The following is an 18443-nucleotide window of genomic DNA, read 5'->3' on the forward strand; positions in this document are numbered from 1 at the left end:
GGTCCTTCCCCCCTGCCTCTGTGACATCACATTATCGGGAGGCTTAAATTGCCCACATTTTGAGTATTATCAGGCGATTTTTTCATATTATCAATTTGTGCAGCCAGACATTTATGGAAGCAATTTAGATGGAGTGTCTCTCAGCGATACCCTCTGAGTGAAAGCCTTGTTACACAAGCACTGCTCTGCATTGTTGCTGCCAACCTCTTTGGCACTCAAGAGCAGGCTCGTCCTCTCCATTGCAGGGCTGGCAAGGGTTAAGCCCGCTGGTATTCTCCTCTGGCAGAGCCAGGACCTCGCTACCCTCTAAAAGCATTCTTCTGTCAGCTGTTGTGCCTGGGAGCAACACACATGCAAACACACACACACACAACCACAAGCACGCAGGCACAGACTCACACACGCTGCGGGATGGGCTAGGAGACAGCTGGGGCAAGTCTGCCTAAGGAAGATCCTGTGATGGGACACTGTGCAACTCTTTTCAACAGCTGGGTGGAGGCGTATCGGAGGAGTGAGAGAGAGAGAGACAACATGAAGAGGCTTTATAAACAGAAGGTGAGAAGTGTGGTGGGAGGGGCAGTGTACTAGAAAGGGAAAAAGGAAGGGAAAGGAAAAGTTAGGGGAGAGAGAAAGAGAGAGAGAAAGAGAGAGAGGGAGAGAGAAAGCAGGAAATGATAAACAAGAGCCAGATACAGAATGGGGAATAGAGAGAGAGAAGCAACACCATGTATAACAGCTGGAGAGAGAAAGAGAGAGAGGGGAGACAGAGGAGACCTGTAGGAACCAGTGGTGCTGAGACACCATACTGAGAGCCTACTGAGAGAGAGAGAGAGCAATGAGAACTGAGAAAGGGTGAAGTGATAGTGAGAGTTATGACAGATATGAATTAAACAATGTACAGCAGTCTGTATGACTGAGTGACTGAAACAGGTGGGAGAGGCAAAGGGACAATAAAGAGAGTCAGCTGGATTTACACATAGACACAGATATAGATCTGTATACTTGGGAGTCGAGGACTGGAAAGGAAGAGAGCTCTTGACTCCTGTGGACAGACAAGTATAAGGGAGGGGGAGGAAAGGGACAGAGGAGGAGAAACGAGCAGGAGAGGAGAGGAGAGACTGGGCCGAGACAAAGGAGCACACTGACGAGCACTGGGAGGGACAAAGAGAGAGAGACAGCACTGCTGGCACAGAGAACATGCTACAGTGAGAGAGTCAGAGGGGTCAGAGAGAGAGAGGGAGAGAGAGAGAGACCAAAAAAGGGCTGAAGTTAGAGTTGGAGTCACAGCAGGCTTGACAGACGCTGAAGACAAGCAGGGGAGAGGAAAAGCAAGAAACAGAGAGAGAGTGATAGAGAGCAACAGGCAGTCAGAGAGAGGAGAGTGAAGGATTTTGGGAGAAAAGAATGACATAGAAAGAGAGAGAGAGAGAGACAGAGGGAAATACAGAGGGAGAGACTGAAGGGGGGTAGAAACTGGTCTCAGACTCCACTGACAGCTAGACAGAGCAAGAGGGAGAGGGGGAACAACAGGGCCGAGCAAAGGAGTGGAGGCGAAAGAAGAACCAGGAGACGACAGAGGGGGGGCCGCCCAAAACAGCTGGAGAACAGAGGCAGAGACGGAGAGTGACAGAGCTGTGGCGGGGGGGAGGCAGGTGGGGGGCAATAGGTATCATGAGACGCTGAGCACCGCCTGAGATGACATGTCGGAGGACTCCGACCCACGACAGCCGGCCTCGCCGGGCATTTCAGGGACGTCCCATGGCCCCGTGGGGCTGCAGACGCTGCTTGACCTGCTGGTGGGTGTGTATCAGGAGTTCCAAGCCTCGCCCTTCGCCAGGGAGAAGTACATCTCGGGCTTCCTGAAGTGGGGTCAGTACCGTCTTTTTCGGCTAACGCCCACTGAGCCTAGCCGTGATGCTGTCGCAGTGTAGCATCACCCTCCAGCCGCATCATTCTGCCACAGAACCTGTGTCCATGTGTCCTTCTACAGTGAGCTTTGATACCTAGCAAGCACTCATGGCAGAAAAAGTTTTGAATGTTGGTGTGGTGCTCTGCTGATAATGAGAAGGACTGGGGTTAGATCCATCTACAACGGAAGTTTGCTTCTCCATTAAAGTTGCCTGTCTTGCTCCTACAATGCACAAATTCATTTGGATATCATATGAATATTGTAAGTGATGCTAAATCAAGAATTTGTTTACCATGTTCATATGAAGTTTCTGTCACATGGTATCCAATTTTTGTGAAATAAGATGTTTATTAATAATAATCTAAACAAAGGAACTCAGCAATTTCGTTTGAGAATACGTTGTCTTATGCACAGCAATTATTACTTAAGATGATTGGTAAGCATTCTTTTCCCCAGGAAACAGTCCAAAAATACTGTGAACTTTTCCAGAGACTAAGTCTCTATAAAAAAGCACATGAAAAGTATCATTAAATGTATCTGACAGTATCTCCATTTACTTGCTCAATATGCACAGAAAAATACTATCAGTCTCTGTAATGTATAACACCTTTTTACCAGCTATTAAAAGAAACAGAGCATGTAGGAAATGTATTTTATGTATGTTCAGACAGCTAATCATTTTACAACTTGAAATACTACAAATTTCATACAGTGTTCATGTCTGCACTTACTGTAAAACAGCTTGCCTTGTTCAAGGAGAATGGAAAGGTTTTGTGAGGTAAACAATAAAATAAATATTAAAAAAACATATAGACATTCGGACTCCAGTCCAATGACAGTGGAGCTGAGCTAGCAATATGTACTGAATTTCCATTTATACTAATATCTGTTTTTTGTAATTATCCTTCAGACATACAGTATTTGTCACCATGTTGTAGGAGAATAATCATATGTTTCCTTGTTATAAGAACTGGTTTCTCCTAAGTAACTAATTTCTGAAGTTCTGTGTTCAAACGTTTCAGCAAAAGTACTTCTGAAGGGCATGGTGGGCCAAACGATTGGACCAAGGTTGTTTTAAAACGAGCTTCTGAGTTTCCTAACCAGAGAACAATAAAATGAAAATTCTGTGTCTCAGTGGTCCAATGCTGAAATATGTTCTCATGTTGCTCGCTACTAGGGGAAAAAAACTTGTTTTAAAGAGATAGCCAGCAAATTTAAAGGGGGGGGGGGGTAAGTTCATTCAATATCAGCTGAACTTCTGCCTACAATATATGTGTCTGCTGCTGCTGTGTCTGCATCATATGACGTTGTGTGTGTTCAGTGTGTTTTGAGTTGTGAGCATGCGTGCATGTTGTGGCATTGTGTAAGACTATATTTCAATGCCATCCAGTCTTGTACAGAGTTACAGACTTTGAGCACAATTTTACTGTCTCTGCTCATTTGGTCAAGCACCCTTTGATCCACCATGCCCAAAAGCATACTTTGTGGCACTGTAGCAGTTTAACAGACAGACAGACGGACAGGGGACGATGTTCTGAGCCATGGGCAGAGACAAGGTCATGAAAGCCAACACCACACAAAGCCCACAGGGCGGTTATTTCTGTGGGTGTCAGTCCGTGAATCCCCCTGTGTCTCGCCGCCCGGGGCACGCCCACAGCTGGGCGTGGGAGGGTCTGCTAACTGGGCGTGACGCTGGGCGTGAGGCTCTGTTCCATCTGCGCAGGTTCGAAAACGGGAAACTGAAACCAGTGGAATGCAGATTGGTTCTGCCACACATCCTGTAATTCAACATTTCCAGTCTGTTTATTCAGCTGTCCATTTCCTGCACTGGCATGTGGAGTAGCCCTGTCCTTCGCATGCATATGCGTTTGTGCTGTGTGCGTGCTTTCATGAGTCTGTCTGTCTTTGGATGTATGCATGAGCATTGTGTGCGTGTTTTTATGCACGTGTGCGTGTGTGTGTGTGTGTGTGTGTGTGTGTGTGCATGCGTGTGCGTGTGTGTGTGTGTGTGTGTCTGTGTGTGTGTGTGTGTGTGTGTGTCTGTGTGTCTGTGTGTGCATGTGAACAATGCTCCAGTTGATGAGGTAGGGACAGTGTGGGAAGCTCCCAGCCTGAGGGATACACATACACATAGTGCCCCTTTTCACTGCATCGAGCCCTCATTAAATCACAGTATTTATGTGCTCATTCGGGGCAGTTTGCATTGACCACAAGCTCACATTTCACACATTGCTCAACCCATCCAGGCAGCTGGAACTTTTACTGACCTAATGTAGCAGGAGAGAGTACGTGCGAGTCCGTAACAGAATGCAACATCACCCCTAGAGGTAGAACAAGAACATGGATAGTTCCCTTGGACAGGGGTCTGTAGCCTGGTGGCCCGGTGGACCATGTGGTCCACAGTAGTTAGGGTACTGTTAGGGTAGGTAATGTAACCTACCAGCAATGACATTGTTGCCACTGTGTTGATGTAATATTTCAGCAACATTTTTGTCATTGTTGCAACATGGCAGCAACGGTTATGCATTGCCTGAAATTAGTGGTCTTGGAGATGACGTAGACTTCCCCCATCGTTCCCACAGCCACCAGGAAGGAAGAAGTTAAGCATCCCCTTCCTCACAGAGACAGGAAGGGCGTGTTTGACCTTGACAAAGTGTGCCAAGCACATCCAGAGACCTCAGCAGTTTCCCCTCATATTTTTGAAGTCATAGCTTACAGAAGAAAACAAGATGCTGTCCAAACATGTGCATCCTTTGAAACGCAGATGCTTCACTTTAGAAATCTCTTTCTCTCTGTCTCCTTTTCTGCCCATATTCCCAGTCTTCCTCAGTTCTTGCCCTCTTTTTAGGCTCTTCACTCCTTGTCTCTCTGTCCTTACTCCTTTGTGTTTTGTTTTTGCTGTCCTGCTCACAGTGGAAGTCTTTCCTGTATCTGTGCACATGTCTCTCTCCCACTTGTCTGCATGAAGTCAGGCTGTGCTCCACACAAGGCCTCCAGTGCCTGGACAAGAGGCAGCTGAAGGCCAGATTCAATGCCGACAGACGCAAACTGCCCCTGTGTTATCAATTTTTTCACATCGTGAGGGAAAACGCATCACGGACAGAAAGTGAGACAGAGTGGAGGCGGGCGGAACCAGGGGCTGTGGCCCAGTTCTGGGCCTGCAGCAAAGGAACGTGTGCAGAAATAGAGGGTTCTGTCCTCCCTCTATTGCTCTGCCAAAGAGAGGTGACAGTGATCCTGCAGCCTAAGGCATGTTAGGGCCTGAGGCTGGTGCAAGCACATTTGCGATGCTCTCTGTCAGAGTGCAGGGTTCTGCTTAACATTCTGCTGTGGTGGTGTTTCCGAGGGAGTGGAAGGGACACTCCGCCACTGCTCTCTGTCTGTTAAAGACATTTCCATGTATGAGGCTATTGGGCGAGCTTGTAGGTTGGCTGGCATTTGTCCTGGCAGCGGGCCACCGACACGATTGAATAAACAGGGTGAGCGGAGAGTATGCCGCACTGTCACATCAAAGTTTCCACTGCAGCTGCAGTCCTCCTGGCCATCAGAGGGCACTGTCAGTGAGGGGGGTGGCTCTTACTCTGATCCCCGCAACCCAGCTGTCTAGGCTCTCCTTTGAAAGGTGGTACTGGTTTATTGGTGGGAATCACTTTTTCCCACAATGCACTAGGGAAATATTGACAAGAGCCCTACTTCTCTATTGCTCTGACAAGACCCAATGTTACAGCTTTAGGTAGAGCTCACACACACCAACACAGACACGGAGGCTTTAAGAAGGACTCACAGGCAAACACACACTACAACATGTTGAGAAGAGCTGCACAAATACCAGTGGACCATTCTGAGCGAATGCTGATTGTGCTTGGAACTTTTGAGGTTGTGAAGACTGATTGGAACAGTCTCAGACTAGAGGGGATTCACTGAATCCATTGGGTTCTGCTCTAAAAAAGTGCACCTCAGAGTAGGGAATGGATTCCATCAACATTCGTACATATTTTTGACTCACAATTAAATGCAAGTTTTATGTTTTTTTCTTCACAAGAACAGTTATGTAATGACAAAAATTAATGTAACATTTTAATTTTACCACACATCAGAATGTGGTGTAGCAGTCAGTGCACTGGACTCTGGACAAAAGGGTCCAAACTAGGGCACATTGCAGGGGTTACTGCAGTAAATTCAGTTGTATTCTGGGTTAGAAAATGTGAAAGATGTACAGTTGTCCAGGACTGTAATGGCATCTGATCGGTAAATCAGTAAGGTTGCAATGCTATGAATAGGAGCATGGTCTCTGATCCTGACCGCATCGAGACTGTGCGCTCCAAGCTGCCCGATCGGCTCTGTGATGCCGTGACCCACCATGCCAGCGGGCAGAACCGCAGCGAGGCGTCACAAGACCAGAGCCGGGGCCAGGAATAACAGCAAGGCAGGAAAGAGACTCACATAAGCAAATACTTTCAGGGTGAAAGAGTGGTTGTTAAAAGGAAATGTTTTGTTTTTATTGAGAGATGCCAGAGGCCAGAATGGTGGAGAGTGGTGCTGGGCAGAGTGGCGGAGCGGGGCTCGCTCCACAGAAACAGTTTACCTTTGGACCCATTTGCGTTTATCCCCTTTTTGGAAAGGCCAGGCATGCACGAGAGAGTGTGAAAGAGAAAGAGTGTGAGAGAGAGAGAGAGAGAGCACAAGAGGGCAAGAAAATTCACAGTCCTGGAATACTTGCCTTAAACAAGGCTCCAGCCCTGCCTTCTATTCTTGTCACAGCTGTTCTATATACGGCTGCAGGTTTCTTAAAGGAGAAATGACCTGCTGCCCACATCTGTATCTCCTCCTTCGTGCACATGTGGGTACACAGGAGAGAATTCCGGACACTTCCCATTCTCTGCCCCTACTAGCTGCCTGTTAGTCACTGAATTACATCACTGTAATGTAATTCAAGGGCTAACAAGCAGCTACTGGTGAACATACAAGGAAGCTCTCTGTCCTCAACTTTGCACATATTATCCCTTTATGCAGTCACTGAAGCAATACAGGTCATGTACTTTGCTTAAAGGTGCAATGGTGGAGCAGCAATTTGAACTGGTTTCAGCTGGTTTCAAGTTCATTTCCTTAACTACTATGCCCCACTGACCTCTGGACCCAGGATCCAAGTGGGTGGCTGTGTGCCAGCCCACTGAAAATGTAAGAGAGGGAGAGGTATTAAATAAAAATATCCAAGTGCTAATCTATTTCCAGGGCATGTACCTGTGCCGAAAAAGCTATCTGCGTCAGTCACTCATGTATGTGAATAACCCAGGGTTCTGCCCCCATCCTTCTTTCTTCCAATCACAGCCGAGCCCCTGGTGAGACAGGTGAAGAAAACACGGATACAGAGGGAAGACTTCGACATCCTCAAAGTGATTGGCCGAGGAACCTTCAGTGAGGTGAGGAGGTGGGGCTATGATGCTCAGGTGTCATTTGTTTTTCCTTGTGTCCGTGCTGACAGACCCATTTGTCTGTAGGTTGCTGTGGCGAGGATGCGCAGCACGCAGCAGGTGTACGCCCTGAAGATCATGAACAAGTGGGACATGCTGAAACGTGGGGAGGTGAGAGGCCCATAGGGTGGCACAGCTTCACTACTGTAGTGAAGTTCAACATGTGAACATCCCATACAAAAGGTGACATCACTCTCTGGATCCACAATAAATGCACAGTTGAATACTTCTTTAGCTCTTTAGCTAAACTCTGGGCAGTTAATTGTATATTGCATGGCCTGTGCAGAGAACAGGGGTGTGGTTTGATACCCTCACCAGCCTGTTCCCTTTTTATTCATAGCTCATAGCTCATAGCTACAACTCACAGTTAGCTCATAGCCAAGCTACAGGCAAAACCTACATAAACGTGTTTCTTTCAGTCTTCACCTTTATGCTCCTCTGCCTACCTGTCCATCTCTGTCCATCTGTCCATCCGCCACAGACAGCGTGCTACCAGGAGGAGCGGGAGGTTCTGCTGAAGGGGGATCGGCGCTGGATCACAGAGCTGCACTACGCCTTCCAGGACGACAACTACCTGGTGAGTTACCTCCAGTCCCGTCTCTGCCACCTCCTCGGCACTTTCCTGCCTCTGTTAGCTGCTGGCTGGCATTGTCCTCTGTGCCTTCTTCCCCTTAGTATCTTACTTGGTGGACAAATATCTGAAGGGAGCACCATCACAAGGACAGAAAGGACAGAAAGTCCTGGATAATTTAGGAGTATAATTTTCACTGCCGCAGCATGGTGACATTTGTCTTTTATACTTCCCATTTTCCCACAATGTTTCACTAGGAGGTCTGATTAATACACTAGATGTTGGTAGCCAAGTTCCCCCCTTTTGAAAATAATTCTTTGAAAATAAAGCCTGCCCTCCCTCTCTGCAGTACCTGGTGATGGACTACTATGTAGGGGGCGACCTGCTGACTCTGCTCAGTAAATTCGGGGATCGCTTCCCCGAAGACTTGGCCCAGTTCTACCTGGCAGAGATGGTAATGGCCATTGACTCCATCCACAGGCTGGGCTATGTGCACAGGTAAGCCTTGTCACACAGGTAACTTTAGTTGCACAGGTAAACTCTGTATTACAAGTAAACACTGTCAAAGAGGTTGAGCCCTGTCACACAGGCAACTTTACTCATGCAAACTCTTTCTTACACGTAAAATCTCTCACACAAGTAAACCTTGTCATACAAGTAAACACTCTCACACAGATAAACTGGGTGAGTAGGAGTGCAAACGACAATTTCTACCATGAATGGCACATGTGCCCTTTCCTCTCATTTCAGCATCCCATAACCCTGACTGTCAGATATTTCTCTTGAAATGGACTTGTTTACTAACACTCAAATTCCAGCTGAACATTTAGATATATCTTAGTGAAGCGATTGAACCATTTTAATGACTAAAATGCGGCATGATGAAATATGAAAATATGACTCTTTCTAAGTGCTTATGAGTCAATAGAGACTGTATCTATGTCACTATGTAAGGACTGAAGTTCATTGGCTTCACACATCAGCATTTTGACCGCGTGTTTTCACTCTTCCTTGAGAATGTTTTGACTGTTTGCTCCCATTCCCCTCCAGGGACATCAAGCCTGATAACATCCTGCTGACCGCAGACGGCCACGTGAGGCTGGGCGACTTCGGCTCCTGTCTGCGGCTACAGAAAGACGGCAGGGTGGGTGGAGCTGTGAGGCGTCTGCCTCAGCCCTGACTCACTGACCAGCACAATCCAGCACTGACCAGCATTATACAGCATTCCACAGCACTAACCAGCACTGACCAGCATTAAACAGCATTCCACAGCACTAACCAGCACTGACCAGCATTAAACAGCATTACACAGCACTAACCAGCACTGACCAGAATTATACAGCATTCCACAGCACTAACCAGCACTGACCAGCATTAAACAGCATTCCACAGCACTAACCAGCACTGACCAGCATTAAACAGCATTCCACAGCACTAACCAGCACTGACCAGCATTAAACAGCATTACACAGCACTAACCAGCACTGACCAGAATTATACAGCATTCCACAGCACTAACCAGCATTGACCAGAATTATACAGCATTCCACAGCACTAACCGGCATTGACTAGAATTATACAGCATTCCAAAGCACTAACCAGCACTGGCCAGCATTAAACAGCATTCCAAAGCACTAACCAGCACTGGCCAGCATTAAACAGCATTCCAAAGCACTAACCAGCACTGACCAGCATTAAACAGCATTCCAAAGCACTAACCAGCACTGACCAGCATTGAACAGCATTACACAGCACTAACCAGCACTGACCAGCATTAAACAGCATTCCAAAGCACTAACCAGCACTGACTAGCATTGAACAGCATTACACAGCACTAACCAGCACTGACCAGAATTATACAGCATTCCACAGCACTAACCAGAACTGACCAGAATTAAACCAGCACTAACCAGCACTAAACAGCACTAACCAGCACTAACTAGCACTTACCAGCTCTCACCATCACTAACCAGCACTGATTCTTACTAATCAGGATTGAACAGCACTAAGTAGCACTGACCAGCACTAAGTAGCACTGTCCAGCACTAACCACCACTGACTGGACTGTGACTAACACTAACTAACATTGACCAGGACAAACCATCACTGACCAGTGCTGTCCAACAGTGACCAGAACTACTCTGCCATGACCAGCACTAACCAGCATTGACTGGCCAACCCCGACCGCCCTGACCTCACCAAGCACTGACCAGAGATGACCCTCATTGACCTCCACCTACCACTAAGAGTAGACTCAGAGCAGAGTTTCTTTTGTTTGGCTGCATGTCTGAGTCCCCACATGTGAGGAAAAGCTGTCCCTCTCTTCAGGTGTATTCTTCCCTGGCAGTGGGGACACCAGACTACCTGTCCCCTGAGATCCTGCGAGCAGTGGAGGGCGGGGGAGGGTACGGGCTCGAGTGCGACTGGTGGGCGCTGGGCATCTGTGCCTACGAGATGCTGTTCGGGACCACGCCCTTCTATGCGGAGTCCCTCTCCGAGACCTACGCCAAAATCATCCACTTCCAGGTACACGAGCACAGATGCACGTTAACTCACAGTATGATGACCTCTCATGTCAAAACTGAATACAATACACGCAGATAAATACACAAAACATGAATACCAATAAATACATTCACAAAAATGCAAAAAAAAAACATTCAGACACATTATTTATGGAATGTATTTTTAATTACACCTTTATTAATAAAGTAAAATTTGGAATGCAATATCAATCATGTGTGATTGATTTGATATTATTTGGCTTTGTATTGGTGTGGTAAACAGTGAAAATGAAGAAAAAACTGAAAAACAGTGACAAAATGTGTTTGTGTCTCTGTATGTGCGTGTGTGTTTTTGTATGTGTGTGTGTATTTCTGTATGCATGTGTATGTGTGTGTTTCTGTATGTGTGTATGTGTGTGTGCTTCTGCATGCATGTGTGTGTGTGTTTCTGCATGCATGTGTGTGTGTGTGTTTCTGTATGCATTATGTGTGTGTGTTTCTGTATGCGTATTTATATGCATGTGTGTTTATTTGTTTCTCTACGCACGCGTGTGTCAGGATCACTTTGACTTCCCGCCGGCCGGCCCGGAGGTGTCGGCAGAGGCACGGTCGCTGGTCGCAGGGCTGATCTGCGAGCAGGAGGAGCGCCTGGGGGCCGGGGGGGCCGGGGACTTCAGGACGCACCCCTTCTTCTGCGGTCTGGACTGGGGCTCCCTGCACCGCCTCCCCGCCCCCTTCCAGCCGGAGGTCTCCAATGCCACTGACACTTCCAATTTCGACGTGGTGGACGACTGTCTCAGCGAAATGGTACCATCGCACTTACAGCCAACTTACAGACAAATAGAGCTGTGGCCTTTAAAGAACTGTAGGGCTTGCAGGTTCAGTTCCTTCAGGTTGTACAGCTGTTGTAACACGGAGCCTAAATGGCTTCCAGAAACATCTGTCTGTGTAAATGGATGGCATGTAAGAGTATACAAGGGTGATTGTTCACTAAATAAGAAATGGAACATAAGTGCTCTGAATGCTGTATGTAGAACAAACATGCTGGCATTCTGTCTTGTCCCTGTTTAACATGCATATTACATTACGTCCCTTATGGTGAAATTCTCTTCACATGAAAGTTGTGCACACTGACACAGACACATAAACAGGGACAAGCTGGCTGAGTGAGACGCATCCAGACCCACCGGGTCTCGTGGTGGAGCCAGTACTGATCAGCTGGATGCACAGTCCCTCAGGCACTGCAAGCCACAGACACCGTGTGACAGTCCTCGTGCTGCTGTGATGACCGGGCAGCTGTATGTGTGTGTGTGTGTGAGGAACTTGCATACATGTGTATTTATGTGTAGTGTGTGTGTATGCGTGTGGGTGTGTGCACATTCATGAGCGTGTGTGAGAGATAGATGGTTTCTACTAAACTTGTATTTGTCCTGCAGGAGACACTGTGTGACGTAATGGACAGGGTACCTGTGGGGGTCCACCTGGCCTTCGTGGGCTTCTCCTACACAGCCACCAGGTAAGCCCATCTATGTTTCCCCGCACAAAAGCCATCCACATCTGCGCACTGCAGAAATGCTTTTCATTAACACATATACACTGTACAAATGTACCACTCGCCAGTGCTATGAGTGTATCACTCTGTAAGCATGTAATTACATTTACTTTTATTCATTTGGCAGACGCTTTTATCCAAAGCAACTTACATAGGTTACAGTTCTTTACAATGTTATCCATTTATACAGCTGGATATTTACTGAGGCATTTGTGGGTTAGGTAGCTTGCCCAAGGGTACAGCAGCATCATCCCAGTGGGGATAGAACCGGCAACCTTTCAGTTACGAGTCCTGCACCTTAACCACTATGCTACACTGCTGCATGTAATTATCTCTGCCCTGTCTCCCTTTTGCACAGAGAGACAGGTGCTCAGGACCGCAGCCAAGACATCATGATGGAGATTGATAACCGACCAATCAGGGATTGTGAACAGCTGCTGATCCAGGACAGGCTGGTAAGGGGTTCTGTGTTTTGCAGAGACACATCCAAACAGACTTCAAATCAGCAGCTCTTCAGTTCTGAACATACAGAAACATATCAAAAAGTTAAAATATAAAATATAATAAAATATATTTTATTGGAAAGCATACATGGATAATTGTGATGTGAACAGTAAATAACCATGCACTCTGATTTAGTTTTGTTTCACAAAATGAAATGATGGCTTTCTCAGAGCCAGATGTGGCAGCTCGGCCAGAACCTGCCGACTGGCCTGCCTGCAACGTTGGAGCTCCCCCTAGAGCTGAGGCAGGGATCTGCAGAATCCACATACCATGAGGATGATACTGACCAGAGCACTGCACAAGCCCAGGAGCTAGAAAGGTACTATGACCACGTCATAGCGTAAAAAGGGTTCTAGAGAGAGCACAGAGTCTGTTGCCATCAAGGTTCTGAAAGTTCTGATTCTGGAATATTGTGCCATTGCTGAAGCTGACACAGTTCTGAGTTGGCCACACCCACATGTGCCTGTGCCCCTTAGCGATGCTGGTGAACAGATGTAGTGAGGAGTAAAGCATGCCAGTAGCCATACCACCCAGCAACTCTACTCTGCCTGGTGGCTAATGTTAAGCTTAGCTGGGCTTGGTCTGTACTCTGTACCTCTTGGGAAAAACAGGTTGCTGCTCGTCCAATAGGGGGTAGCCTTTCCTCTGGACTTTACAGGAAGCCAATGCCCAAATGCAGTGTTGGGACACTGCTGTAGCAGATGCCATCTGTCAGATGAGACATTAAACCATGGTCCTGACTCTGTCTGGCCATCAAAGACCTCATGGCACTTATCGCAAAGAGGAAGGGTTTCCCTGATGTTTTTGCTCTTTCACTTTGTCAATATAATAATCTGATCTAATAATCTAGGTCAATTGAATGATTCCTTCCCCAAGGTTGCCATTGTAAAAGTGACCCGGTCTTTCAGTCTCTCATCTGCAAAGAACTGCGTTTGTGCTCACAGAGGAACAGCTGAAACTGAATCACAGATATATACAGCCTAGATCAACCACTAGTTCAGGCCAGTCTAGTAGGTCACAAATGTACACAGCTGTGATCAACCATTGGTTTGGGCCAGTCCAGTAGATAACAGATAGACACAGCCTACATCGAACACTAGTTCAGGCCTCTCCAGTGGGTCACAGATGGGTGTAGTGCTGTAGGCACAGTGTCATTGGGTGTGGTCCAGTGCGAGTATGCGTGCTGAGACCTTGTCTCTCCCCAGGCATTTGCAGGAGGCAGAGAGGAGGAACAGGGAGCTGGAGGAGGAGGTGGAGAGGCTGAGGCAGGAGATACAGACTCTGAGAACCAACGGGGGGACAGGTGAGTATGTGTCTCTCATCTCATCCCATCACTCCAAGGCCATGTGCTTTCTGTCTATTTGTGTTTTATTTCCTTAAATGCAAATGGGAAAGCCAGAAATTACTCTTAATGCTATTAAAATAAGTCCCATACATTCATAGATCAAAAATGTGCAGTCTTTAACTGAAAAAACTTGGGACCCAAGTAACTGTTTTTCTCCTTTTGAAAAGAAAGCAGGAGTCCATTTCCACATGCCGGGGCACAGTAGTGATCAGCCAGCATCACTGAAGCACTGTCTTCAAACACTAAAAACATGCAGGGAATAAAATGCAAGCCATTTAAAAAAAACCTGGAGATAGAAAAGATAAAATAAATGATATTAGAGAATTAAAAATACAAATTAGAATTTTGGGGACATTTGTCCATGTGTTGCAAAACATAACAGAATAACAAATTGATTTTATTTTTTAATGTATGTGACAGGAATACAAAACAGAAAAATGAGTCAGTTCCTCATTTTCCTATCTTCATCATTCCAGTCGACACATGAGCTAATGGTTTCAAACTGCAATAGCATCCCTAAGAAGAGACCTGACATATTTCTGGCTGTATAAATAAGCATTAAGATCTAATATATTGACAAAGAAACACAGAGAAATTACAGACAACACAGGACTGCATAGCCCCTGGGCAATAGCTCCCCCGTATGGTTACAGAGAGACACACCACTTACCACAGTGCAACTCCAGAAGGAGTTGTGACCTGTCAGTCTCATTGACCTCAGTATGAACATCAAGACCTAAAAATGGTACGTCCGAAAGTGACGCGAAGTGACATTTAGATGGCTGAGCACAACATAAACACTAAACATCTGTGGGTGTGGGAGTCTCTGCCCAGAGCCGAGCAATAAATATCTCCTCTTAGAATAGTCCTGGCATGTTGGGGCAGGACTTCTGTGCTGTAATAAACTTTTTAAAGATTCAGCATAAGAATTTCCCTGCTTTTTTATTTCTGTCTCTACTCTGCCGACCAATGCAGTTGACTCACTGAGGAGGAGCACAGTCACCAGCAACCTGCATATGTACATGTCACGCGATGTTCGTGGAGCAAATGGGGCTGCCTCACTGCTCACTGTCTCTCTATTTCTCTCTTTACTGGCCTCCAGTTTTCTCTCTCTCTCTCTCTCTCTCTCACACTCTCACACTCTCACACTCTCTCACTCTCTCACTCTCTCACTCTCTCTCTCTCTCACGCACACACACACACTCACACACACACACTCCCTGTCTTTCTCCTCTGGCTTCCAGTTCTCTCACTCCCTCTCTCTCTCTCTTCTGGCCTCAAATTCTCTCTCACACACTCTCTTTTCTGGCTGCCAGTTCCCGGCTTCTCTCTCTCTCTCTCTCTCTCTCTCTCTCTCTCTCTCTCTCTCTCTCTCTCTGTATCAGTAACATACAGTCATGTGATCGCTCTGACTGCTATCAGCCACACAGCCAACTGGGCAGCCAGCACACAGCCACACCCACAATCACCTGCTGTAACTTGCCTGTTTCTCCCAACCACAGAGCTGAGTGTCTGCCAATGGCGTGCCTCTCTGCCTGCTCACCCTCTGGACCCCAAGGGGGATGTAAGCTGTCTTTCTGCCTCCTCTTCATCTTTGTGCACATACTATAAGCTCCTGAGCGAGAGTGGGGTGACTACACACTCTGTAATGATAAACATGTTTGCGCTGAGATATTCTAGCCATTAAAGTGCATTGTAGCTGTCAGGTTGTGAAGTGCCCACCACCCTCCACACATCCTTTCCCCACCCCTGCACCCCTCCTCTCCTGTCTGTTCCTGCACCACAACCCAGGACACCGCTCACAGTCAGGCCTTTACTCTCGTTGTATGTTTTCAGGGAGCAACAGCGCCCCCTGCCTGCCGTTACCCACTAGTCATCCCTCTGCACCGACACCTGCTGCTGTTCCACAGGGTAAGATAAATCCTCATGCACTTACACAAGAGGTGACAGTAGTACATACAAAACATCTTTAAGGCATTCACACAAGGGGGTGTGTGCTCACTGACAATCTGATAAACTGAAAATTATCTTCAGCTTTGATTAGTCAATACATTGCTCCCTCTCTATACTTTTCTAATTGACACAACAGACATCACAATGAATATAAAATGCAGATTTGCATGTAAATGAGATATTGCAAATGTTAACAGCTCTAGCATGGTTTAATGGCAGAATCCCCCCCCCCCCTCAGGTGCGCTGGCCGCGGGTAACGTGTGAAGGTTACCTGCTGGTGTGTGCGGAGGGGGCAGAGCTGCAGGTGTGGGGCCGACAGTGCAACGCAGACCTGTCCTAATGGCATGTGGGAGTCCCCAGCTGTCCCCCAGCCTGTGCTACTGTCACCCCCTGCCCTGCCCACCACAGCAGGACCAGTGCAATACAGGAGGGGTTCCAAAAGAACAGGAAGTAGGGGTTTACCAGGGGCAGGACAGTGACTTAACACTTCAAAATGGAAGACCCAGACGGCAATCCATACCAGCTAGGGGTGAGCAAGGGGGGTGACTGCTGGCTCTCGACCCTGGAGACTGAGGGGTAATTTTGAGGGTGTATGCAATATGCAGCATCCACACCTTCCACCCCCACCCCCAGCAATCAGCACTAACTGGCATTGTTAGTGAAGGCATGGGTAGAAGGGCCTCAGCCAGGAACATTGCTTAAAAGGTGAAGGGGGCAGAGAACTGCGGGGCACACACAGAGGGGGTCTGGCATCCAAAAGTGGACACATGGAGGCAGATGAGCCTCGGGGCCCCTTCTGTGGAACAAGACGTCCCTCCCTCACTTGAAATATTGGAAAACACGTTCTCCCAATGAAAGGTATATTTATTGGTAACTAAGTTATTCAGAGAGAACTATATTTTTACGTGGCAAATACACTTCCACACAGGACACACTGACTTACCGACAGACAGACAGATGTCAGCAGTCTTGTGTCTCGTTTTTTTCCCTTTTCACATGTGCACACACACGCGCACACACACACACACACACACACACACACACACACACATTTACGCTTATGATTACAATCACACCTTCCCATAGGCACATATGAGCACACACACGTTTTTTACTCTACCTTGTGTTTTTGCTGTTTGGTGGGTATCATAAGCCATAAGAGGCATTTGAAATTGCTGTATGTGACTCCACAGAGTCAAAGTCCCCATCGCTGCTGTAATCCAATGGATAGACCACTGAAGGTAGTCATGCATCTGAGGATAGCCTTCCTAAAAGGCACAGCAGACAGGGAGGGCTCTAAAGACAACATGGTCTACACAGTGCATTCACCATGAATGTGGGAGTACATGACTCTACACCCTTACCTGCCAGCCACCTGTCCCACCAGAAGTGCGGAAGGCAAAGGTGTCAAACATTAGGGGCAGTAGCATGAAGGGGCAATCAAGGCACCCAGCCTTGACCTGGGGGGTGTCCATTCAAGTTCCAAACGGATCGTTGCCGTTTAACCCTTAAGCAAGTCAGTTTATCTCAGACCGGGTCACACGTGATGTAATGCACTGTGGAGAGCTGGCCAATCAGGGCAGTAGAGGAGAGAAGCATGAGCAAATATATCTCTCTGTGAGCTCTTTCCAGGAAGTACTAGTTTGCTTATATTTTCATATGCACACTGAAATTTTCTATAACCCGTGCACCTCAGCACAAGCAGCTTGTGTGGTGTGCCTTGATGTGAATATGTGTGTTTTCAATAGGGGTTAGGGTGCATTGACCCCTGACTGTTAGAACTTAAGGGTCTGCCCTGATGCTTGGGTGGCAGTTCAGACTATTTCTGTGCAGCTGTTTTAAGGTGTGACTTGGAGGAACAACCCAGCGCTCTCTCTCCTCCATCACAACCATGGAAACTGGCTTCTGCTTGGGAGGTTTATCTGCCAAAAAAGTGAAGTTGTAAATGAATGAGTACAAGAGAGCTGATGTGGCTGAGTGTGAGTGAGTGAGTGAGTGAGTGAGTGAGGGAGTGGGGGAGTGGGTGAGTGAGTGAGTGAGTGAGTGAGTGAGTGAGTGAGTGAGTGAGTGAGTAAGTGAGTGTGTTAGTGAGTGAGGGAGTGCATGAGTGAGTGAGGGAGTGGAGGAGTGGATGAGTGAGTGAGTGAGTGAGTGTGTTAGTGAGTGAGTGAGGGAGTGGAGGAGTGGATGAGTAAGTGAGTGAGTGAGTAAGTGAATGTGTTAGTGAGTGAGTGAGGGAGTGGATGAGTGAGTGAGTGAGTGAGTGAGTGAGTGAGTGAGTGAGGGAGTGGAGGAGTGAGTGAGTGAGTGAGTGAGTTAGTGAGTGAGTGAGTGAGTGAGTGAGTGAGGGAGTGGAGGAGTGGATGAGTGAGTGAGGGAGTGAGTGAATGAGCGAGAGACAAAACAGAGAGAATAAGGGGACTAGACAGGAGGGCTGCAGAGGCAAAGTGGTGTGAAATACACTTTGAAGGTAAATTAAGGTTGTGCAATACTTAAGCTGGTTTATAAAAATAACACATTCATTTCACTTACCAGAAAGCAAAGAGAGGATTGTATTGCAACTTTTGTATTTGCTGAGGGGGTTGTGTTAGATTTTCAAACAGAGAGCTATAAGTATATTCATGCACAAAAATA

At 47.1% G+C, this 18443-nt stretch overlaps 1 protein-coding gene across 1 annotated transcript; it reads left to right on the plus strand.

Annotated features, from left to right (window-relative positions):
• The first annotated feature begins 422 nt into the window (after positions 1 to 422).
• On the plus strand, positions 423 to 16810 carry LOC118783620 (myotonin-protein kinase-like). Its single transcript, XM_036537571.1, has 15 exons — positions 423 to 1869; positions 7238 to 7329; positions 7408 to 7491; positions 7862 to 7957; positions 8301 to 8449; positions 9002 to 9095; positions 10280 to 10477; positions 11014 to 11262; positions 11892 to 11971; positions 12366 to 12462; positions 12682 to 12830; positions 13717 to 13814; positions 15359 to 15420; positions 15693 to 15767; positions 16048 to 16810. The coding sequence occupies exons 1-15, from the start codon at positions 1701 to 1703 to the stop codon at positions 16147 to 16149; spliced, it is 1794 nt and encodes a 597-aa protein (XP_036393464.1). The 5' UTR covers positions 423 to 1700; the 3' UTR covers positions 16150 to 16810.
• Positions 16811 to 18443: the final 1633 nt, after the last annotated feature.

Source organism: Megalops cyprinoides, chromosome 9 (assembly GCF_013368585.1).
Source record: "Megalops cyprinoides isolate fMegCyp1 chromosome 9, fMegCyp1.pri, whole genome shotgun sequence".
NCBI lineage: Eukaryota > Metazoa > Chordata > Actinopteri > Elopiformes > Megalopidae > Megalops > Megalops cyprinoides.

Bases quoted from the DNA above. Each gene is read 5' to 3' on its own strand.
- LOC118783620 (XM_036537571.1), top strand. From the start codon at position 1,701: ATGTCGGAGGACTCCGACCCACGACAGCCGGCCTCGCCGGGCATTTCA. The intron at 7,492-7,861 runs GTGAGAGGCCCA...CATCCGCCACAG, and splicing joins ACATGCTGAAACGTGGGGAG to ACAGCGTGCTACCAGGAGGA. The intron at 15,768-16,047 runs GTAAGATAAATC...CCCCCCCCTCAG, and splicing joins ACCTGCTGCTGTTCCACAGG to GTGCGCTGGCCGCGGGTAAC.